The sequence below is a fragment of the Zosterops lateralis genome (assembly GCF_965231275.1).
Source record: "Zosterops lateralis genome assembly, chromosome: 18".
Lineage (NCBI taxonomy): Eukaryota > Metazoa > Chordata > Aves > Passeriformes > Zosteropidae > Zosterops > Zosterops lateralis.
The window spans coordinates 673,365-697,093 of record NC_139778.1 but is presented as its reverse complement, the minus strand read 5'-3'; the positions used below and the strand labels follow the sequence as shown (position 1 = coordinate 697,093).

The window sequence follows — 23,729 nt, the reverse complement described above, 5'->3', positions numbered from 1 at the left end:
GAACGTGTTTATTCCCTCAGCCTGATCTGAAGATTCCTTTGTTTCTGTTTTGAGAAGGAGTGGCAGAACACTTCGGTGGGGCGATGATGATGCTCCTTGTTTTCCACCTACGTGGAATTATCTGTACGTGCCTTTCTGTGAGCTCCAGAAATGCTGGGATAAAACAACAAAACTCATTTGGGTCCCTGTCACAGCCGAGCAGCTCCAAAGCTGCCGAGGCAAAGGGGGATGCACCCCTGCAAATGCATTTCCAGAAAGGCTTGATTTGCACTGAAAGAAAATTAAAAAAACGTATTTAAAGGAGGTGAGCTGGAAGAGGCCACAGGAGATCAGAGCAGGACAAAGAGCAAATATCCCTGCAGGGGAAGGGGTGGGCAGGCAAGGTTTCTGATGGTGTTTTTATTTATAATCACACTTCAAAGCATCGGGTTCTTGCTGTAAGGAGTAAATAATGAATGGAGATATTTTTAACTCCTACACAGACTCTGTGTTTCATCCACGAGAGGTCTGGCAGCAGCCAGAGCATTAATGGAGCTGCCTGGCTGCCGGGATAGCGAGAGCAACCTGAGGATCTCCGTTTGCTCCGGGGGACTCACAGCACAGCCTGGGCAGGGCAGAAGGACAACTGTGGAGTTAATGTGGAAATCAAACCCTGGGGAGCTCTGTGGAGCCAGGCTGGGAGAGCTGGGGGGGCTCACCTGGAGAGGAGAAGCTCCAGGTGAGCTCAGAGCCCTAAAGGGGCTCCAGGAGGGACTGGGGACAAGGGATGGAGGGACAGGACACAGGGAATGGCTTCCCACTGCCAGAGGGCAGGGCTGGGTGGGAGATTGGGCAGGAATTGTTCTCTGGGAGGGTGGGCAGGCCCTGGCACAGCTGGGGCTGCCCCTGGATCCCTGGCAGTGCCCAAGGCCAGGCTGGACACTGGGGCTTGGAGCACCTGGGACAGTGGGAGGTGTCCCTGGGACAGTGGGAGATGTCCCTGCCGTGGCAGGGGTGGGATGGGATAAGCTTTAAGGTCCCTTCCAACCCAACCCAGCCTGGGATTCCATGACTTCATGAGCCTGGCATTGAATCCTGTCCAGTTCGAGGTGGGTTTTTTTCTGTTTTTATAATCCCCTATTCCCTTTCAAAGTGAAGAGCTGAAGATAATTCCTTGGAAAAATCAAAGCAGTCATGGCAATGCTGCAAACCTTCTGATTTATCAGCAGGAGCAGGAAGCTTTAATCAGAGAAATTCCATAGCCAAAGGTTTGATTTCTGATCCCACCACCTGCCCTAAGGCCAATCCCAAAGGTCATGGCAGGGGAAACCTTTTCCAGGGAAAAGTGCAAAGCTCCAGATCAAAAGCAGCTGATGGGGCTGTGATAACAGAGGATTCCCTAAATGCTGCCAACACCTCGTAGGAATTTTTTAAAAGACATTGTTCAGGAAGGGTTTGTTGGTGTATCACGTTCCTGATTAAAGGAATCCCTTTGATCTCCTGCTGTTGCTCAGAGTATCTGCCCGAAGCTGTCCCTGGCTGTGGCACTGAGGCAGAAAATCCCTAATGGGGGCTGTAGTTTCCACAGGGATCCATCCTGACATCACAGAAGACCATAGAAGTGCTGGAGACAGACCAAGGAACAAATCCCACGCAAGGAAATTACAAATCAGGAATTACTTTCTTTCAAAAAAAAAAAAATTTTTTTCCATCCTCATTTATTTTATTCCTGTGTCGTGGATCGCTCCTTGGTGTGTCCCAAAGACTCAAACCCATGGCCAGCAGTGCTGGAGACTCTCCCTGCCTGGCACAGCCTGGAAATCCACATCTTTCCAAAGGAATGAGTGACCCATCTGCAGCTTTGGGTTAATCTGATGCCAACATCCCTGGCTGGTGCATCCCTGCCCCAGAGAACCCCAGAGACTGGGTTTGGAGACACTTGTAAGGGCTGCAGCACCACAGTACGCTCAGGGTTCATTCTTAACCTGTTCTTGGCCAGAGCACATCCCTGCTGGGGAAACACAACCTCAATTTCCCAGTCCTGGCTCATTTCAGGAGACCTGAATTGCTGCTGTTCTTCTTTACAAAGCACTTCACGGGCTGGGCTTGAAAGGGGCCCCCCTTTTGTTGTGCCACTTTTCTCTGCCCTGGTTCATCTTTGTGGCGTTTAGGGGATGTTGAACAAAAGCCTGAGGTTCTTTCTAGATTTCCTTTTCTGTCACATCCCTGGGATTTGTGTGCTTTGGAGCTGATCTGAAAGCATCAGCCCCGTGGCAGCTATTTTTTTATTCCGCCAAATAGAAAAAGTGTGTGTTCCAAGCAGGCTCCTTCCATCCTCCCCACCGCCCTCGGCGATGCTGGGTGGGAACCAGGCAGGGAGGGAGATAAAAAATGACATTTTCAATGTGGAGTTGTGCAGCAGCACCTCCACACCCATCTTGTGTCTGCTGCAGCAACACCCAGGGGGTTTGGAGATTGGGAATGGGAAATGCATCAAATACGGGAAATGGATTCAGTATGGAAATCAATTCACAGCTTCCAGAAAGGGGAACCCATTGGATTAATTTCTCCCTGAACAGAATAAAAAGGGAATTAAACTTTAATGGTTTGTTTGGGAGTCTCTCTCTGTGGGCTCCTTTGCAGAACAGAGGTTTTCATGTGTACACTGGTGGCCTACCAGGGCGGGCCTTATAAAACCTTAATTAAAAAAAAAAAAAAAAAAACTTAATTAACAAAGGGTTCACTGGGAAAGGAAAAAGAGGCGGTGATATGAGGAAGGTCTGTTGGCCTGGGTAATCTGTGTCTTTATGTCCACACATGGCAGGGAATTCCACACCTTGAAAGATGGCCAGTGTGACTGGGAGAGGCAGGAATTGCTGCCCCAGTGGAGATGGATCATTAGTGGGGCAGGTGAAGGGCAGGAAGTTTTTATTTAAACCCCGGAGCAGCTCTGTGCTCCTGTCACAGAATCACAGAATTGTCAGCGACTGCTCAGCCAGGGTGAGCTATTCTTGTTTTCCACTTCAGCGAGGTCTGAGCTCAAAGCCCTGGCTCTGAGAGACAAAAACCTCAGGGCAGGAGGTGAAACAATGCCCTGATCTCTTCAGCCTCGGGAAATCCTTGTAGGGCAGAATCTGCTCTTCATTCTCACTGTCCATTCGTCTCTCCCCTGGATTTGCCCCAGCTGCTTCTGTCACCTCTCCCAAGGCTCCAGCTGTGCTCCAGCTGGGACTTTCTCCCTGTCAGAATCCCAGAGCTCTTTCTCCTGTGCACAGTGACCTGCTTGGATTCATTTCACAGCACAGAGCTCATTTTCAATCTCTGCACTTTCTGTGGGGTGAGTTCCCAGTCTCCTGGGATGGCACTCCCTGTTTAGGTGACAAAGTAAATGATAATAATAATAATATTATCTATATTATATAATATATATAATTATCTATATTATATATAATATATATAATATATATTATATATTATATATTATATATTATATATTATATATTATATATTATATATTATATATTATATATTATATATATATAATTATATATATCTCTAATAATAACAACTCCATTTCCAATACAATACAGAAACATTCCAAATAACAATAAAAACAAAAACCATCTTATAGCCGTCATCATTCAACCACATTTCTCCAGCCATACAAAACAAAATCCGTGTACTTTGGCTGCTTCACAGAGCAGTGGCTCTTTCCAGTCAGTAAAGTGACGCTCCTCTCCTGGCGTTTAAATAATTCTATCACAGGGGGTTATTTATATTCGAAATAAATAATTTGGCTGGGAAGGATCCTGTTGAGTTTCATGCCTCGCTCTGGGCATCCTCCCTGCATCTGCTGAGAGGCAGAGTCAGAATTGAGATGGATTTAACTGTGCTTTATCTCCCTGTGCTCTGTGTGCCCTGAGCTGGAGAGGCCATGGGAAGGCTGGAGGAGTGAGGAATTGGCTTCCAGAGCTCAGACTGATGTCCCAACCACTGGAGCATCATTCCGAGTCACTCTGCCCCCATCCCTCACCAGGGCAGAGCCAGCAGTGCCTCCTCTCCCCCAGCAAAGGCAGCAGAGAGGATGAGCCACTCCAGCCCTTCCTGGGAGCAGCAGAGAAGTGCCTTGGCTGATTAATGCTGGATGAGGCCCTGGATCCCCTTTCCCACAGAGGCTGGCTCAGGCTCTGCTCACTCCATCCCTGAATTGACAAAGGCAGCTGAAACCGAATTACGACGAAAGGTTGGTTAAATAGAAATGAGAACTGCAGGGGAGCACTTGCAGCATTCGCTGGGAACACAAAAAAGCTCCTCTGAAACACTCGTGATTCTGTCCAAACCAGCCCCTCAAAGCTGCCACTTCCACGGGCCCTACCAGGATCTGGATGCTCTGATCATTCTGGCAGTGAGAGCTGGATCCTGTTCCTGGGGTTAACAAAGTGTCCAGCTGGGAAATGGGGGTGATCAGCTCCCTCTGCTTCCCCTGACAGTGTCTGCATTTCCCCACCTTCCCTGGGGTCTGACCTCACTGCAATGTCAGAATGAATGAAGCTGCCACTAGTGACGCAGCAAAGGAGAGGTGCAAGATCAAGCCCTGAAAGCAAAAAAGATTTTTGGTGAAAAGAGGTGCTTTGGGGGCCAGATCTCACACCAGAGGTTTAAAGGCTGTCTTGTGTTTACTGACTGGGGTTGTGTGTGGCACAAACAGCAGCAGCTCCTTCACATTCCGCGTGAGCAGCTCTGCCCTTCGGTCTTTAAAGCACCACTGGAAATGTCTCAGGGTCTGGAGGCTTTTTCCCAGTTGAGGAATGAGTAAAGTGAAGTGTGGCAGAGCACAAACACGGCCTGGACAAGGGCTGGGGTTAACGGCCAGGAATTTGGGAGCCCAGTGGAGTGGACTCAAGGACTCGGGGAAGTGGAATGAGGCAGATGTGTGAACAACCCCAGGAAAACAGAGACACTCGTGGAGATTGAGCTCTGTTTGTGCTCTAAGGAGACTGAAGAGTCCAGGACAGCCCTGGCTGAGCTCAGCCAGCACCAGGAGGGACAGGGGGGTGTCGCTGATCTCCAGCTGAGGGTCTGGGAGGTTGGTGGGAAGAGCCACAACCTGCAGGGAGCTCTGCAGGAGCCTTTGCTGTGCCCTGTGTGCAGATGGAAGGACAACCCAGAGGGCCACAAGAGCCCTGGTGGAATGTGCAGCATCTAGGATCTCATGAGGGACACGGATGAGGATTGCCAAGGATTTAAAGCGCTGAGAATGTCTGTCGGATCACTGTGTTCTTTTTGGGACAGCTTACAGGGAGGAGGAGGGGAAAAGAGCATCTGGAAAGAGAAAGAAACATCCATTTACCAGAAAGAGCCATCAACTCCAGGAGGGAGAACCCCCAGTGCTAGAAATGCTTCAGGAAAGTCAGACAAAGATATATCTCAAGTTGTTTTCCCCATTGGATCCTGCTTGGCCAAGGGGGAGGAGCAGGGGATTTCCTGAGTTTAGGCTCTGTTTTCCAGGGCTTTATGACTCTTGCTGAGTTATCCCAAACCTTCTGCATTGTGATGAGGACCAGGAAGGACCTACAGAACTTCTGGATGGAAAATGTCACTTCCTGTGACACCAGAGCAGAAGTGTCACAGGGCAGCTGTGATGAGTGGGAGAACTGATGACCCCAAAGGCTTCATGGAACCCTGCTCTGAGACCAGCACCTGAAATTGCCCAGATGGAAAAACAAATCTGATGGGCAACACAGGCTGAGATCATCCACTCGAGCTCTGGGGTTTGGCCCTGCTGATTTGCCCTGATTTGGAGGCATTTTGCAGATGTTTTACAGGAAAACACATTTCAGTTCAGGGGTGTGTTCCCATGAAGGGCACCAGAAAACCCCCAGAGGGACAAACAGAAAAGGGAAAGCAAAACTGCAGGAATTCTGTTTGCAGCAACTCCAAAACACAAAGTCTAGGGCTTGTGATGTGGTGAGAGCCCACAGGTTGTGTTCCAAGGCAGGGCTGGAGCCCCTGGGCTCCCCAAGCACAGCTGTGGGGACTGTGGGGTGGCTCTGCAGCCAGGGAGGGGCAGGGGCTCCCCAGGGCCAGCAGGGACGGAGGGACATCACTCACAGAGGAGACACTGTCCTGGGTCAGGGGGCAAAACCAGACAGGAAGAGGTCACAGCAAACCCAGGAAAAGCAAGGAGTTGAGCCCAGGAGGGCAGAATGGAAAGAAAGAACTAAAAGCGGGTCAGCTGAAGTGGAAAACAGAACGAATCTCTGAATGGAAGCACTGGGAGAGGGGCTGTGGGCCAGCCTGGGCAGGCGCTGCACTTCAGCCTGGCAGGTGTGAGGTGCAGGGTGGAGATGAGGGTCAGACATCCCCTGGGGAGTGCAGGGAATAGGGGTAATACAGGGAACAGAGGGAATAGAGGGAATACAGGGAACAGAGGGAGCACAGGGAGCACAGGGAACACAAGGAATAGAGGGAACACAGGGAACAGGGTCTTCCTCCTGTCCTGCTCTTGGTTCAGCTCTGCCGTGCTCTCCTGCCCTCCAGTGTCCCCGTGCCCTGCTCCAGGATCCTGGCAGGCTCCAGGGACAGGTGGGGATGGCTGCAGGCTCCAGCCAGCCCCGGGCTCTCATGTTGCCACTTCTGTGACATCTCCTCTGGGAGCTCCCCAGGCGCAGGGGAGCCCTGTGCACTGCCTGAGGCTAAATCCATGGATTTGCTGTCGTTTCTTTTAGCTTAACCCGGGGAATGGATGCTCGTTAAGAGACTTTTGAGGGCTCTTTGTGTTACTGGCCCAATTTCTGGCCACGGCTCCCTGGGAGCTGCTGCAGGCCCTGGACTCTGCTGGGCACTGACTCTGCTTCAGCTGAAGAGGAGCAGTTGTCAAAATGTCCCCAGTGATTATCCCACCCTGCCAAAACCCAAGGGATATCTGAGTATTCCCCTGCCTGTGGGGAAAACAGCAACAGGCTTAGGCAGAAGAGGGAAGCTTTAGATTAGAAACCAGGAAGATTTTTTTTTACTAGAGGGCTGATGAGACCCTGGAACAGAGAGGTGTGGATTCTCCATTCCTGGCAGTGTCCAAGGCCAGGCTGGATGGGGCTGGGAGCAGCCTGGGACAGTGGAAGGTGTCCCTGCCATGGCAGGTGGTGGCACTGGATGAGCTTTAAGATCCTTTCCAACCCAGACCATCCTGGGGTTCCAGGTGCTGCCAGCCCGGTCTGGAATTCCCCAGGCTTGCTCAAGCAGCTGGAGCAGGAGCTGTGGGGCTCCTGCTCCCTCAGCCACTCCAGCTCATCTTTTTCCTTACAGCTGAGGTAACTTCAAAGCATTTTTACAATTAGAGGAGACTCTATTTTTTTATTATTTCCTGTAATGTATTTACCAGACCTCCCCAAAGCCCCCACAGCACTGAGGAAACACGTCTGACTCCTTCAGGGGGACCAGGAGCTTTCTGTGCCTTTCGGATTGGTGTGAAGGATTCAATTCCTCACTCCTGAGAATCATCTTGGCTGTTGCTATAACACTCCCATGTTGTTGCTGCCACCTTTCCCGAGAGGCTCCCGGCACAGCCTGGCTGGGATCTGCTCCCTTTTGGAGGCTCCTCTCTCCTCCCTCCCCCATTCTGCCCTGCCTTTAATGAATGACTTGTTGTGTAAATTCAGTCTTCTGTGTTTATTTTAATTTGTCTGGTCCTGATTAAGGAAAAAAAGCCCTCAGTTCCAACTCCTGGCATTTACTGGGAAGCTCTTCTGAGCCAAGCTTTTAACCCCACGTCCTCAAAGCAATTCAGGGATGCTGGGGCTGCTTCTTTTTGCAGTGTCCAATTCAAAGCTCTCTTCAGGGAGCTGGTTCTGGAGAGTGCAGTCGCTGCTAAAAACGCCTGGGTGTTTCCAGCCAGACTCGCTCAGATTCCCGGGCACTGGCCTGATTCTTCAAACAGCCTCCGAATTTCCATGGAAGAAGTGCTTATTGCTAACTCAGTATCACAGGCAGGATTAAAAGCACCAGCTCTCGAGTGCTGTTTGTGTAAAGGTCAGTGCAGGCAGCAGCCTGGGGAGGGTTGCAAGGGAAGGATTTCTCTTGCAGGCGTTGGGAGAATTCTGTCATCAAAGTGCAGCAGAATGCTGCAGCCCTTAACGCTGAGGATCTCAGATGTTTTAGTTAATGGAGATGATTTATCTCCACACCTGCACTGACAGCCCTGGAAGGCAGCGGGGGACAGGCATTTAAAGGTATCACTGCTTGTTTCTCCTCGTGTGCCACCAAAAGCATTTCCTGCTCATGGCACGGCAAAGGTGGATCCTTTCAGGCTGTGCCCCTCTGCTGTCCATCAAACACTGAACAAATCCTCTTCCTTCTGCCAGAAAATCCCCTGCTTTCATTCCTGGAGCCTTCAGCACAGCAATTCAGTCATTCCCCCCTCTCTTCCTTTGGAGCCCCTGATGCTCTGAGCAGTGAAGGCTCCAGCAGGTTCCACAGGCTCTGCAGCAATGCTGGCTGGGCTTGGGATCCACAACCCAACCGCTGGAATGTTGGAGAGCTTGGCAAAACCTCTGTGCTTGTGTGGGGGGGTGAGGAGGGCACTGGGGCCTGTCAGAGCCACCCGGGGTCCCAAGGAGCTCTGTCAGCTCCCCGTGGGGCAGAGCCTGGAGGTGCAGAAGGGGCAGGGTTTGGAGATCAGGACTCTGCCCCAGCAGAGCCACTGTGTCCCCACGGGTCACCCCAAAGCTGCCACTGCTGGGGGGGATGCTCCAAGGGCCCACTGCAGAGGCAGGGCCCTGTGCTGGTGTGGTTGCTGCCAGAGCTCTGCACTCTCCTCCTGCCCCAGCTGGCTCTTTGTGCCCGGGAGGGAGCAAAGTGAGATGAATGTCCCCGATTCTGTCACCCTCCAGCCACTGCCACCCTCTGGCTGTTGGGAGGGCAGGAGATGTGGCTCTGAACTCACTGTCTGTCTGTGGCAGCAGCCAGCTGGCTCAGCCCTGGGCCTGCCACCCTGCAGGGGGAAACCTGAGAGCTCAGGTTCCCTGCAGAGGCCTTGTCCTGCCCATCCTGCTCCTCGGCGGGAGCAGCATCCCTGGATGAAACCAGCCCGAATTTTCAGCAGAGGCAGTGACTGAAATCACCTGGAGGAGCCAATGTAGGTCACATCAGCCCTGGCAGCAGCGGCAGCTCCCCTGTCCCCTGGCACAGCTCAGCTGTGTCCCCTGGCACAGCACATCCCTGTCCATCCAGGCACACCCCTGTCCCTGCGGGCACATCCCTGTCCCTATGGGCACATCCCTGTCCCTATGGGCACACCCCTGTCCCTGCAGACACACCCCTGTCCCTGCAGGCACATCCCTGTCCCTGCAGACACACCCCTGTCCATGTCCCTGCAGGCACATCCCTGTCCGTGTCTCTATGGGCACATCCCTGTCCCTGTGGGCACACCCCTGTCCCTGCAGGCACATCCCTGACCCTATGGGCACATCCCTGTCCCTGCAGACACACCCCTGTCCCTGCGGGCACATCCCTGTCCCTATGGGCACATCCCTGTCCCTATGGGCACACCCCTGTCCCTGCAGGCACATCCCTGTCCGTGTCTCTATGGGCACACCCCTGCCCGTGTCCCTGTGGGCACATCCCTGTCTCTGTGGGCACATCCCTGTCCCTGTGGGCACATCCCTGTCCATGTCCCTGCAGGCACACTGTTGTCCCTATGGGCACATCCCTGTCCCTGCAGGCACATCCCTGTCCCTATGGGCACATCCCCGTCCCACCCGAAGCTGGTGCCCAGCCGAGGTCCCAGAGCCTGGCAGAGCTCCCCCAGGCCGGCTGAGCCCCCGGGAGAGGCCGGGCCTGTTTGCAGCACAAGCCCTGCTCAGCACGGGCAGACACAGCTCAGCTCTCCCTCCCCAGGCCCGGGCTCAGCTCCCGCTGCGGGGTCACATCGTCTCAGCTCTCAGGGATAATGGGTGCACAGAGCCTGCAGACACCTGCCCAGCAGAGCAGCCAGGGATGGATGGAGCAGACGCCTTAAAACCCGAGTGAAATTGCTGCAAACAAAGTGCAGGAGCTCCCGCAGCTCGGGGTTATCTGCTGCTTTCCCATTCCGAACCGACGGAGCATGGCCAGCTCTATTCATCAGCCGCAGCCCAGAGCCCTGGAAAAGCAGAATTTCCCTGCCTTGATGCTGTCCCTCCCTCCTCAAAGAGACTCCCAAAAAAGGCAGGCCCCATGCATCTTTCATGGGGCACTAAATAACTCACTCTGCTATCTATAATTCAATCCCAGCTGCAGAGGCTGAGGAGGGGGAGAGACTTGGAGGGGGGAGATTTCTCTGCCTGCCTCGAGCCCTAAAGCTGCTGCAGGCAGAGGGAGGGCAGGGAGGGTGCAGCCCCAGCCCAGGCCGGGGCTGTTGAAAGCACATTTCCACTCCACAGCACAGATGTTCCCACCTCGTGCCAAGAGAGCGGGAGAGGCTCAAAGAAAGCAAACATTGTCCCAGGGCAGAGCGCAGTGAGCGGGGAGGAAGGTTTCTCTGGTTTTGCTGTTGTTGTTATTATTATCACAATGATTTGGCAGCGTAGAAATGGATTTCTCTCGGGCCTGAGTCAGTTCAGCTCAGATCCAGGCAGGATTTTATCCCAAAATCCAAGTCCCTCCATGGCACAGGGACTCCTGCTCAGCCAGAGGGAACATTTCTAGTGCTCTCCTGTCCCCGTGTCCTCCTAATCCCACCCAAACTCTCCGTGTTTTTATACGGCCCCGGCTGTCTGGTGACCCGGGCAGTTCGTGCTGTAAAAACAAGGAATTTTCCATCATAGTGACCAAACCTTTCCATCCTTTCTTTGTATCTGACACTCAGATTTTGCCCACCCCACGTTTGCTCTGAAGCTGAAGCAGGAAATGAGAGAGGCAGGAGCTGGAGGGAGCCAGGAGATCCCAAAAAAGGCATTTTAGGGAGAAAGTGCTGACGCAATCCAGCAGTGCCGGATGCTGCAGCGATGATAAATATTTGATTTAGCCTGAATAGGAAGGCATCACGTTCAGAACGACCTGAAAAAGAGGGAAGATGACAAATACAATCCCACTGAAAGGCAGATTCACACGGTGAGCATTCCAGAGGCTCACTCTGGTGTGCAAATTGCCTTAAATTGGAATGAACTGGAGTTACCTGTGGAGTTACACCTGCCTGCTCCAGGCCGGCTGGGAGGCACTGACAGCCACGGGATGCCTCTACCTGTGCTTGGAAAGGCACTGATTCACTTTTCAGTGGTGTGCTCTCAGAATTCCTGCACTGGCATCTCAGGGGGCAGCTGGGGAGGGGATGACAGGATCCCAGAAAAATACTTTCCCTACCCAGTACTTGCTAATCCTGGCATGTTTGGGGTTTCTGACACACCTGGGTGTCACTGTCTCGTTTCCTTTGGCTGTGTTTGTCAGCTCTCCCTTCCCATCCATCCCCCCCTCAACAAACACCAGGTTCTGATCGCAGCCTCAGCTCCTGCCTCTGGACTCTCCACTCCCTTCGCTTTCCTTCAGGCTTTCCCCCACCTTCCTTAAGGATTTGCTGTGGAGTTTTGGTTCCCCCCAGCCCAGCAGGAGCCCTGCCCGGGTTCCCTCTCTCCCTCCCGCAGCTCTGGCTCGCATGGGATGCTCCAGGCACGAGTGTCCAGCCAAAACCGGCCAGAAAGAAACAAGGAGCACTTTTCTCTCCAGTGAGCGTGGAGCTGCTCTAGATAAACCCATTCTTCCCACGCTGCAGGCAGCACAACCTGCCCTTGTTAGAGAATCCGGAGAGGAAAAGCCCCTCTGGAGGATCCCAGTTTCCATCTCCTCGGGGTCTGCAGTGGGGTTTGCAGTGGGTGGTGCTGGAGCAGGGCCAGGAACCTGCCAGGCGTCCCAGGGAACACTCAGAGCTCTGCTCCATGGATTGTCACCTTTGGGCAGGAAAAGGGAGCCTGGTATTAAGGATGTCTTTCCCAAAGAAGCATTTTATCCGTTGGCTTTGTAATGATGGATTTCACAGCTCTGGCCAGGAGGGTTCTGAGAAATGAACTTCAGCAGTGGATGCAGAGACAGCTCAGGAGTCAAACCTCTGAGCTTGGGGGGGATTGTAGCCGGAATTTCAGCTCAGCCCAGACTTCCCTGGGTGTCTGGGCCAGCAGGAGCCTCGGCAGTGCCGGCAGCTTTCCTCAGGCAGGCTGGGAGCCCCCACGGTGCTGGGGGGCTCAGCAGGGCCGGGACTGCCCTGGGCCCTGCACGGCAATCCCCAGCCCAGGGCGGCTCCCCGGGCACAGCAGGGTGGGACCATTCCCCTCTCCAGGAGGAAAGGCTGGGTGCCCAGGGTGGCCCCGGCTGGGAGCTGCAGACCCCACAAGGCGGCTGCTCGCTCGAGGGGCTGCAGGGGGCAGGGGGCGACCCCGGCCAGGCCCTCAGGGGACACCCCGTGCCAGTCAGTGCTGGCTGTCGGTGGGAGGAAACTTGGGCTGGGCTCAGTCCTCTCACCCCTCTGGATAAGCCTCTCCCGAGCCCGGGGCCACTTGCGGTGGAGCCGTCCCTGGGGATCCGCGGGAGGCTGATCCCCGTCCATCTGCTCAGGATCACAGCACGGGCTGGATTCAGCCTGAGATCACTGCAGGGAGAGCCCTGTGCCCGAGCCGTGCCCGCCACACCGCTGGCTGCCAGCCTGGGGGGTCACCGCCCTGTCACCGCCCCCGACTGTTCCTCTGTCACCCAGCTCCATCTCCCTAACCCCGAACAGACACCAGGTGTGGTGCCGAGCAGTGTGGGGTGGGCAGGAGCTGGCTCTGGACTCTGCCAGCGCTGGGTGCCAACCCCCGGTTTTGCGACTGGAACTGTCATTGTGTCCCCAAAGCTCAGCAGGGAAAGTGCAGAGGTGACCATTGTCCCGCTATTCCAGCTGGCCGAGCTGGAGCATCTCCCGGTGACCTTGTGACACCCTGAGGTGACGCTGTGACATCCTGAGGTGACGCCGAGGGCAGCAATGGCGGAGCAGGGATGGCACTGCCGGGGAAGCCGCGAGGCCGGGGATGGCCCAGCCCGGTGAGGATGGGAATGGCCCGGGTGAGGATGGGGATGGCTCAGCCCGGGTGAGGATGAGGATGGGGATGGCCCGGCCCGGGTGAGGATGAGGATGGGGATGGCCCAGCCCGGGTAAGGATGGGGATGGGGATAAGGAAGGCTCAGCCCGGGTGAGGATGGGGATGGGGATGGCCCAGCCCGGTGAGGATGGGGATAGGGATGGCCCGGCCCGGTGAGGCCGGGGATGGCTCAGCCCGGGTGAGGATGGGGATGGGGATGGCCCGGCCCGGGTGAGGATGAGGATGGGGATGGCCCAGCCCGGTGAGGATGAGGATGAGGATGGGCCGGGGCACTCTGGGGCGCTGTCGGGACAGAGGGTGGCTCAGCCCCGGTGATCCCGGCCGTGGAGAGCTGGGGCAGCGGGCTGATGCGGCGGTGCCCGGGGCGATGCCGGGGACACCGGGGCGATGCCGGGGACACCGGGGCGGGCGGGGCACGGCCGCTCGTGCCGCCAGCGGCGCCTCCCCGCTCCCCCGCCTCCTCCGCTCCGTCTTCCTCCTCCTCCTCCCTTCTCCCTCTCCCGAGCCAGCCCGGCCGGGGGAGGAGCCGGGCGCGCACAAAACCTCCCGCCCGGCCCCTCCGGGCCCCGCACCGGCACCGGCACCGGCGGCGCCCAACGCCCGCCCGGGGCCATGAGCGTCGCGCCGGGGCCGGGGCCAGCGGGGCCAGCGGGGCCAGCGGGGCCAGCGGGGCGCGGGGAGGGCGGCGGCCGCCCGCGGCCATGAGCGCGCCGGGGCCAGCGGGGCCGGGACAGGGACAGGGACAGGGACAGGGCGGCGGCCCCGGGCGGCGGCGGCGGGCGGGCGGTGGCGGGCACAGCCCGGCGGGGCGGCCGCGGGCAGGGGCCGGGGCCGGGGCAGGGGCAGGGGCCGGGGCCGGGGCAGGGGCCGGGCGGCGGCGGCGGGCGCTGCGCTCTCTGGGCAGCCTGGCCGGGCGGCTGCTCCGCTCCTGGGCGCGCCTGGCCGGGGGCCGCGGGGGGCGCCGCGCCGCTCCCGAGGATGACGAGGGCGGGTTCCGGGGGGGCTCCCGGCGGCGGCTCCAAGGCTCGGCCCCGGCCCCGGCCCCGGGGGGCGATGCGGGCGGCGGGGAGCGGCCGCCGGGCGCGCAGGGGCTGCGGAACCACGGCAACACCTGCTTCATGAACGCCGTGGTGCAGTGCCTGAGCAACACGGCGCCGCTGGCCGAGCGCCTGGCGCTGGGCCGGTCCCGCGCCCGCGGCGAGGTCACCCAGCGGCTCGCGGCCCTGGTCCGAGCGCTCTGGACCCGCGACTACACCCCGCAGCTCTCGGCGGAGTTCAAGGTACCGAGCGGCCCCGCCCCGCGGCCCCCGGTGACCCCGGCCCCTGGTGACATCCCCGGCCCATGGTGACATCCCCGGCCCCCGGTGACATCCCCGGCCCCCGGCGGCACACCCGGCTTACGGCACCCACCGCCCGGCACGCCCCGCTCACAGCTCCCTCCAGCCCCCGGGAATCCACTGACACCTTCCTAAACCCCCCGGGAATCCACCGACACCTTCCCAGCCCCCCGGGAACCCACTGACACCTTCCCAGCCCCCCGGGAACCCACTGACACCTTCCCAGCCCCCCGGGAATCCACCGACACCTTCCCAGCCCCCCGGGAACCCACTGACACCTGCCCAGCTCACGGCACCTGCTCCCCACCTCATCCTCCCCCTGACCCTGCCCTGCCGCACTCCCGGCCCTGTTGCCGTCGCCTCCCCGTGGCCTGGCCGCTGTCCCCTGAGCTCCCGGCCGTGTCACAGAGCCCTGAGGGTGAGCTGCTGCTGGCTGTGAGCACGGCTAAGGCAGGATGTTGTCCCGGGCGCCAAATCCAGCGGGCTCAGGCTCTGTCCCCAAGCGGGTGTCACAGCCCTGCAGGCACAGGGGAGTGGGGCAGGAGACAGGGGCACCACGGCGTGTCCAGCCCGGCCTGGCAGCTCCCCACGCTCAGGGACACTGTCCCCTGCCCCAGTGACAGTCCCTCGGGGCTGCCAATAAACCGCTGCTGCCATTGAACTTTGCGAAGTGCCCGGGGGAGCCCCCGGGAAGACAAGCCCTGCCCTGGGATGGGCCACACTGAGTCGGTGCCATGGGAGTGCACGGGGCAGGGGCCACCTGAGCGTCCCCATGGCTGGACTCGCCCATCTGGAGCTCACTGCGGCTGTCCCTGTGTCCCCTCCTGGGAGCTGGGACACCACAGAGCTCAGTCTCAGCTGGTGGGCTCCTTGTCCCCTCTGCTCTGCTGGCCTGGGGGTGGCCGGGATGTCCCTGCAGAGGCAGGACGAGGGCAGAGGCTGTTGTGGGGATGGAGCAGGGATGGTGTTGGGGGTTCACCCATTCATCGGCACCCGCCCCGCCCGTGCCTTGCAGAACACCGTCTCCAAGCACAGCTCGCAATTCCGGGGCAACGCTCAGCACGACGCGCTGGAATTCCTGCTCTGGCTGCTGGACCGAATGCACGAGGACCTGGGCGCTGCCTCCCCCGCGCAGCAGAGCCGCGGCCCCGCGCAGGTGGGTGGCCCCGCGGGGTGGCCCTGGCTCGGCTCAGGGGGGATGTTCGGGCTGGGGCTGGGCCCAGGGACACCGGGATGTGGGGCGAGGCGCCAGGATGGAGCGCGGCCCCGCCCCGCCGGGATGGGGATGCTGTGGTTTGGTGGGTGGCTGGGCAGGGTTTGGGGCGCTGGGACAGTAGGAGGTGTGGGCAGAGCCCTCCAGCCGAGCATCCCGGCTCTGGGGACATCCTGCTCCTCGGTGAGGAGGAGCTGCAGCCCCCCCGCACCTCCCTGCCTCCAGCTAAGTCCGCTGTAATTACAGCTCGGCGGCTTTGCTGCTGGCGAAATGAGTAATTAAGTCTTCTTCAATCCATCTGCGCTCGGGCATTGCCCTGGCCCTGCTCCTCCCCAACTCCTCCTGCCTCCTCCTGCCTCCTCCCTGCTCCTTCCCCACCTCCTGCTGTCCATCGGGCACTGCCTGTTGCAAGGGGATGGATTTGAGCTGTTGGCATTTGACATTTGAGTTCAGCCCAGCAGCGTGCTGTCCCTGCTTTGGGGTGACCCCTGGCCCAGCAGCGTGCTGTCCCTGCTTTGGGGTGACCCCTGGCCCAGCAGCGTGCTGTCCCTGCTTTGGGGTGACCCCTGGCCCAGCAGCGTGCTGTCCCTGCTTTGGGGTGACCCCTGGCCCAGCAGTGTGCTGTCCCTGCTTTGTCCCACAGGGAGAGCTTGGCTGTGCTGCCCATCCCCAGAGCCTCTGCCTGCCCAGGTTCCTGCACCATCCCTGCACTGACCTGAGCTGTCCTCAGCCCTGCTCCATTTCCTGGGAGGCCTTTGGCTGCCCCAGGCTTTTTGGGGAAGCCTGGCAGCTCCTGTTAAATGTCAGGTGCTCAGGTGTGCCATGAGCTGTGCTATGACACCGCCTGTGCCACCTGGACATGGGGATGAGACCCTTCGTGTGTCCCTCAGCATCCGTGGTTCTGCCTGGCATCCCCCAGCCTTGGCCCCTTTTGGTGATGCCACCTGAGTGGCACCCACGTGCCCCTGTCCTTGGGGAGAGATGCCTGGCAGGGGTGAGACCCTCAATAAATGGCTGGGAAGTGTCTGGAGGGAGCTGTGGGGTAGGAGGAGGGACCAAGGCTTGGCTGCCCCAGAGGGCTGGAGAAGGAGGAGGCATCCCTTTGGATTCTTGGGGAATTCTGGGGGTCCTGTAGGGCACAGACACCATCCAGGTCCCCTCTCAGCCACAGCAGATGGACCCCAGTGCCAGGCAGACCATAAGGACACGTCAGGCTCAGCAGGACGTGGTGCCAGCAGATGGCAGTAAGGAAAATCCACCTCCCGGACAAAATCCTCAGTGATTTTCAATTTTACTCTTTGAGACACCAGAAAGTCGCTGTCTTACCCCAAAACAGCTCAGGTTCTTTTACTGACACTCCTTTCTGCAGCATCTCTTCTGCCATCAGGCTCCAGGGGTGAAGCTCCTGTCCCCAGTGTGGGCACTGGCAGGTCCCAGGGCAGGGGCAGGCAGGGACACGTCCCCTAAGCTGTGTCACACGGTCACATCCTCTGTCCCCAAAGGAGTGGAGCAGGAGACCCAGGTGCTCTGGCTGACCAAAGCTGGGCTTGGCTCACTAGGACGTGTCCCTGACACCCTGAAGGACACGTCCCTCACCCTGTCACCTCCCTCACCACTTGTCTCTTGCCCCTGCAGCCTGGCAAGGATGGGAGCGGCGGTGCCAGCAGGTCCCCCCCAGGCACCCAGCACGCCCATGGGCAGAGCTTCGTGCAGAGCCACTTCCAGGCCCAGTACAGGTCAGTGGGGGACAGATCCTGCCCACAGGGGACTTTGCCCTTCTGTGAGCCCGGGGTGGGCACGGTGAGCCCAGGGAAGGGATGAAACGGGGAGGATCTCCATCCATCCCTCCTCCACCCCTCCACCTCTCCATCCTTCCCTCTATCCCTCCATCCGTCCCTCCATCCATCCACCCATCCCTCCATCCATCCCTCCATCCATCCACCCATCCCTCCATCCATCCCTCCATCCATCCACCCATCCCTCCATCCATCCCTCCATCCATCCACCCATCCCTCCATCCATCCCTCCATCCATCCACCCATCCCTCCATCCATCCCTCCATCCATCCACCCATCCCTCCATCCATCCCTCCATCCATCCACCCATCCCTCCATCCATCCCTCCATCCATCCATCCCTCCATCCATCCCTCCATCCATCCATCCATCCATCCCTCCATCCCTCCATCCATCCATCCATCCATCCATCCATCCATCCATCCATCCATCCATCCCTCCATCCATCCATCCATCCATCCATCCATCCATCCATCCCTCCATCCATCCCTCCATCCATCCATCCATCCATCCATCCCTCCATCCATCCATCCATCCATCCATCCATCCATCCATCCCTCCATCCATCCATCCCTCCATCCCTCCATCCATCCCTCCATCCATCCCACCCACCCACTCCAGCCATGGGAGCTCCTTACCCTACAAGCACTTGGAAGTGTCCAAGGCCAGGTTGGACAGGGCTCTCAGTGACCTGGTCCAGTGGCAGTGTCCCTGCCCATGGCAGGGGGGCTGCACACGGTGCTCTTGGAAGATCCCTCACAGCCCAAACCACGCTGTGCTTCTGTCACGGGACTCAGGACTGTCCCAGCAGTCCAGCACGAGGGTGCCCCTCTATGGGACACCCCACATGTTCATCTGCCTGGGACTGGTGGGATGCTCAGGCCACCCTGTCCCCAAGCCATGGCACTGCAGGCAGCAGGAGACACATCTGGCATCACAAGCCCTTCCTCCTATTTCAATTAATCCGTTGCCCTATATATGAAAAAAGGCGCTTTAATTATCCCTGTTCCACATGCCAGAGCTGTCTGTGTGCTAAAGGATTTATTAATTTGTGTGGCTGTTTCCCAGGGAGCTCAGTGGCTCTTCAAGGTAACAAATAACGAGGAGTCAGGATTTTGGTTTGGATTTTAATTTATTTTTTCCCCTTTTTGTTGAACAAAAAGGCAGGGAAAAAAAAAAGATATTTAAAAAATCCAAACCAAAACCACAACACCTCCCCCCAGCACTAAAACAAACCAACCAAACAAACAAACAAAAAACCCCCACCAAAGCAAAACAAAAAAAACCCACCAAATCAGAACTAAGAAGAATCAGCAGTAGGTGGCTGTTGGTGCCAGGGTGGGCAGGGGACCAGCAGTGCCTCCGCAAGGCCACCCTGGGGTCGGTCACAGGCAGATGTCCTCCTGCTGTCCATCTCTGCTCCTCCCGCAGCCAGGCACGGCCCTGTTCCCCCACAGCACCCGGGCGCTGTCCCTGGAGTCACCTCAAAACCTCCAGGAGCTGTCCCAGGTTCTGCCAGCCCTTGGAGGGAGAGCAGGACTTGGGAGGGCTGAGAGGCCACATGAGGGATGCGAGTGGGAGACTCCCAGTGCTGGCATTTCACTCTGGCGTCCTGTGCACTGCAGGAGCCCCTCTTGGTGTTCAGAGTGCACAGACCTTGGGCTGGCCAGGCAGGACAGTCTGCGGGCCCGCCTCTGCCAGGAGCTCATGACAACCCCAGGGATGCTGGGGCCACCTGAGCCCCGTGGGACGCGGTACCCAGGGAGTAGTACCCAAGATGTGCTAGCTGGGATGATGGATTTGGGACCAGCACCGGTGCCAGGGCGCTGCAGCCACAGGGTGTGCACTGTGCCCGCTCTGGTAACACTCCCCATCCATTCCCAGGTCCTCCCTGACGTGCCCTCACTGCCTGAAGCAGAGCAACACCTTCGACCCCTTCCTGTGCATCTCCCTGCCCATCCCGCTGCGCCAGACCAGGTGAGCCCCACATCCACCCCCAGGCGGGACGGCAGCTCCAACCACAGCAATTCACTTATCAGGGGTAAATAATGGCCACGGGCGGTAGCGGCAGCACCGGGGACAAGTGACAGCCCCAGGGCTGTGTCCCTCGGGAGCCGCCGTGCCGGCTGTGCTGAGCCGTGTCCCCGCGCTGTCCCCAGGGCCCTGAACGTCACTCTGGTGCTGCAGTGCGAGCGCTGGCGCTTCGTGCGGGTGGGGCTGGCCGTGCCACTGCTGGGCACCGTGGCCGACCTGCGGGAGATGGTGGCGCGGGAGGGCCGCGTCTCCCCGGAGCAGGTAATGGGCGGGGCAGGGGCGGGGCAGGGTGGGGCAGGGCAGGGCGAGGCAGGGTGGGGCAGGGCAGGGCGAGGCAGGGTGGGGCAGGGAGGGGCAGGGCGGGGCAGGGCGGGGCAGGGCGGGGAGCACCCATGGGATACTGAGGGACCGTCCTGTGCCACACAGGTGATCCTGGCCGAGCTGTCCCCGCGGGGATTCCTGCGCTCACTGGCTGACCCCGAGGCTCTGGCAGCGGCCGGGGAGGCCGGGCCTGTCTACGCCTTCCAGCCGCCCCCCGCCCGCCGAGCAGGTATCGCCCCCTGCTCTGATTGGCTGCGGCTGAGAGCTGCCCCACGCTGATTGGCTGCAAGCGCCTGGGCTGTGCTGGGATTGGTGCTGGGCAGGGAGGTGGGAACGGCCCCAGGATTGGCGGGAGAGAGTGGATCCCTCACTGTGATTGGTGGGAGGGAGTGGATCCCTTGCTGTGATTAGTGGGAGGGGCTGGATCCTTCACTGTGATTGGTGGGAGGGAGTGGATCCTTCACTGTGATTGGTGGGAGGAATGGATCCTTCACTGCGATTGGTGGGAGGGAGTGGATCCCTTCATTGGGATTGGTGGGGCAGTCTGCTGTGATTGGTCAGAGGCAGCTGCACCCCACCAGGATTGGGGGAGGCAGTCTCTGCTGGGATTGGTGGGAAATGGAGCTATTTGGCTGGGATTTGTGGGGACAGGCATGCTGCACTGTGATTGGTGGAAGGATGGTGGTGGGCAGGGCCACGGCACTAATTAACCCAGCGCTAACGAGACCCCCTCATTTCCCCGCCCCGCAGGGTGTCCCCGCAGCCTCCCCACATCCCCTGCAGCACCACGGCCGGAGGGGCCGCGCCTGCTGCCCAGCACTGCCCGCTCCTCTGACTGCCTGCACCGCGCGCCCGGAGGCCGCATCCTGCTGCTGCTCTGCAACACAGCAGGGACAGGCCCGCAGCTCGCCAGGTACCTGTCACCTGCCTGTCACCCTGCCCTGCCCATTCACCACCTGTGTGACACCCCGCCACGTGTCCCTGCTGCCTGTCCCCAGGTTCGGGCCGCCGCTGGTGCTGCGGGAGGAGCGCGGCGTCTCCTGGGAGCAGCTCCAGCAGAACATCCTGGCCCAGCTGAGGGGGGTCCTGAGGGGAGAGGTCCGGCCACAGGTGAGCCCAGGGAATAACCCTGGCCCCTCAAAGCCAGCAGGTTTTGGAGGCTGTTGTTGCCCGGTGTCCCCAAGCCTGGCTTGTCCAGGTGCTGCTGCTGGGCAGGGGATCCTGGTCCCCTGGTAGACTCCACAGTCTCCTCTCCCCTCACAGGGCTCGGGAGCGCTTTTCCGGATCCGCCTGGCCGGGGGCTCAGCCCCCTGCACCTACCTGTCCCCTCAGGATCCCCGTCCTCTCTGCCACCCTGCCATCGACAGGTAAGGGGCCTGGGGACAGGACTGTCCCCAAGACATCCCCTCAACCCCTGGGGTGGCCAGTGGCATCACCATGAGCAGGCAGTGTCCCTGTGTGTGACCGTGTTGTCACCATGGGTGGCCAAAGGTGTTCCTGTGGCTGGCCAGTGTCCCCATGGGGGCGCAGTGGTGACGCCTTGGGTAGCCACAGTGGTGGTCACTCTGCTTCCCCAGCACTGTGTCCCTGGCCCCACATTCCCACTGTGGGAGGTAGTGGCTGTCCCTGCCTGCCACCATGGGCTGGCACGGAGGTGTCCCCACGGTGACAGAGCTTCTGGAGACATCTCACCCTGTCCTCCCCTCAGGGCCCTGCAGCTGAGTGGGGCCGGGGGCCCTCCCCACGTGAGGCTGACGGTGGAGTGGGACATGAGCACCAAAGAGCGGTGAGTGCCCCCGGGCCGGGGCTGGGGGGACACCCCGGCACGCGGGTCACCCCCGCTGGTGATGAGTGCCCCCCAGGCTGTTCGGGAGCATCCAGGAGGAGGCGGTGCAGGACGCGGAGAGCGTGCGGCGGCAGCAGCAGGCGCACGGGCAGCAGCACAGCTGCACCCTGGACGAGTGCTTCCAGCTCTACACCAAGGAGGAGCAGGTACGGGCACCCCCGGGCACTGCCCACGCCCTGCCCACCCCTGGCACGGGGGCTGTTGGTGCCTGAGGTGCCGGGGGTGCCCGTGGAGGCGGCGGGGGGTGACAGGGAGTGAGGTGGCCGTGACGCGGTGTCCCCAGCTGGCTCCGGACGATGCCTGGCGCTGCCCGCACTGCAAGGTGCCCCAGCAGGGCACGGTGAAGCTCAGCCTGTGGACGCTGCCCGACATCCTCATCATCCACCTGAAGCGCTTCCGGCAGGTGGCCGAGCAGCGGCACAAGCTGACCACGCTGGTCAGGTTCCCGCTGCGGGGGCTGGACATGGCCCCGCACGTGGCGCAGCGGGGACAGCCCGGGGGACAGCTCCTGGGGCGCTGGGCGCCCTGGCAGCCCCCGCTGCGCCTGCCCCCGGCCTGCCCCCGCGACCACCTCTACGACCTGTACGCGGTGTGCAACCACCACGGCAGCATGCAGGGCGGCCACTACACCGGTGAGCGGGGACACCGGGGACAGGGGTGTGCCATGGGGGTGCCGTGGGGAGGGCAGAGAGGAGCCGGGGTGCATTGCAGCCACCCCAGGGCACACAGGGCACCGGGATGCGCCCCCCAGCACCATCCCACCGCCCCAGTGTGTCCCTGCACCGTGCGGCTCCTGCTCTTCCCGTGGCTTGGGGCATCCCGGGGCGGAGGCTCCGTCCCCCCTCACCACCTGCCCCTCACCCCCAGCGTTCTGCTGCAACGCCCTGGACGGGCGCTGGTACAGCTACGACGACAGCCGTGTGGAGGGGGTGCGGGAGGCCGAGGTGAGCACCCGCAGCGCCTACATCCTCTTCTACCAGCGCCGCCGCGCCGCCGGCTCCGGCACGGGTGAGCCCCCGGCCCCCGCTCACCTGCCGCGGGGCACGGCCGTGTGATGGCACACGTGAGCCGCACCTGTGTGCGCGCACCTGCCTCTGCCCCCCGCGCACACAGAGCTGCTGCCCCTCCCCACGGCTGTGCGCCCCCCAAAACCCACCCCCGGCCCACCCCCGCAGGCTCCGCCGCCGCCGCGGGGCACTGGCTGTTCCGCCTGGCCCCCTCCGAGCCCCGCGCCGACCCCCGCGCCGACCCTGACCCCTCGGGCCCTGCCGCCGCCGCGGAGAACGGTGAGGCTCGGGACGCTCAGCCCCCGGTCCCGCCCGCGCCCCCCGCCCGCGCTGACCGAGGTTCCCCCGCAGGCGGGTTCGAGGCGCGGCCCCCGGTGCGGGGTCTGCAGGGGCTGCACGGCCGCAGCCTCAGCGTCCGGACTGTCCCCGCCGGAGCCCCGGGACAGGGGGAGCCGGGCCCCCCGCGGGCCTCCCGCAGGCTCCGCCGGGCCGCCAGCGCCGAGGGGACCCCGCGCCGGCCGCCCCCGGGCCCCGGCAGCCTCGGGGCGCCGCAGGGGGACGCGTGTGTCCCCCCGGGCCGCCGCCCCCCCGGGCCCCCGACGCTGGGGCGGTCGCGGAGCTCGGCCAGCCTCCCCCCCCGGGCCGAGGGGGGGCTGCGCAGATCCGCCTCGCTGGGCAGGGGCGCGGGGGGGCCGCCCCCCGGGGCCACCCTCCAGCGGGGCCGGCAGCCCCCTGCGCCCCTGTGCCCCTCGGCCGTGCCCGAGTCCAGCTTCTGAGCCACGGATGGGGGGACAGCACCCCCAGCAGGGCACTGCACGTCTCGAGCGGATCAGGAGCTCCCCAGCCGCACCACCCAAGGGTGCCTGAATCAGGGATCCCAACCGGGGCATCCCAACGGGAACATCCCGGCCGGGGACATCCCCATCTGGGGCTCCCAGCGCAGGGACTGCTGGGCCAGGGGAAAACCAACCCGACCCCGAGGCTCCCAAATGGAATCCTGCCATGGGGCTCCTGCCTGACGCGGGGCACCCCAGATCCTGATCCAGAAGTGTTCCAAACCGTGACCATCTCCAGCTGGGCGTTTCAGAGCTGGG

General features: G+C 60.4%; 1 protein-coding gene across 1 annotated transcript; it reads left to right on the top strand.

Annotated features, from left to right (window-relative positions):
* Positions 1 to 13,429: 13,429 nt before the first annotated feature.
* On the top strand, positions 13,430 to 23,411 carry USP43 (ubiquitin specific peptidase 43; the record flags this gene model as incomplete). Its single annotated transcript, XM_083874702.1, has 15 exons — positions 13,430 to 13,900; positions 13,946 to 14,362; positions 15,435 to 15,575; positions 17,268 to 17,368; positions 19,312 to 19,404; positions 19,587 to 19,722; positions 19,888 to 20,011; positions 20,533 to 20,695; positions 20,781 to 20,892; positions 21,046 to 21,149; positions 21,491 to 21,568; positions 21,645 to 21,774; positions 21,912 to 22,260; positions 22,496 to 22,636; positions 22,804 to 23,411. 15 exons carry the CDS (start codon positions 13,430 to 13,432, stop codon positions 23,409 to 23,411), a joined length of 3,168 nt encoding a protein of 1,055 aa, XP_083730828.1.
* Positions 23,412 to 23,729: the final 318 nt, after the last annotated feature.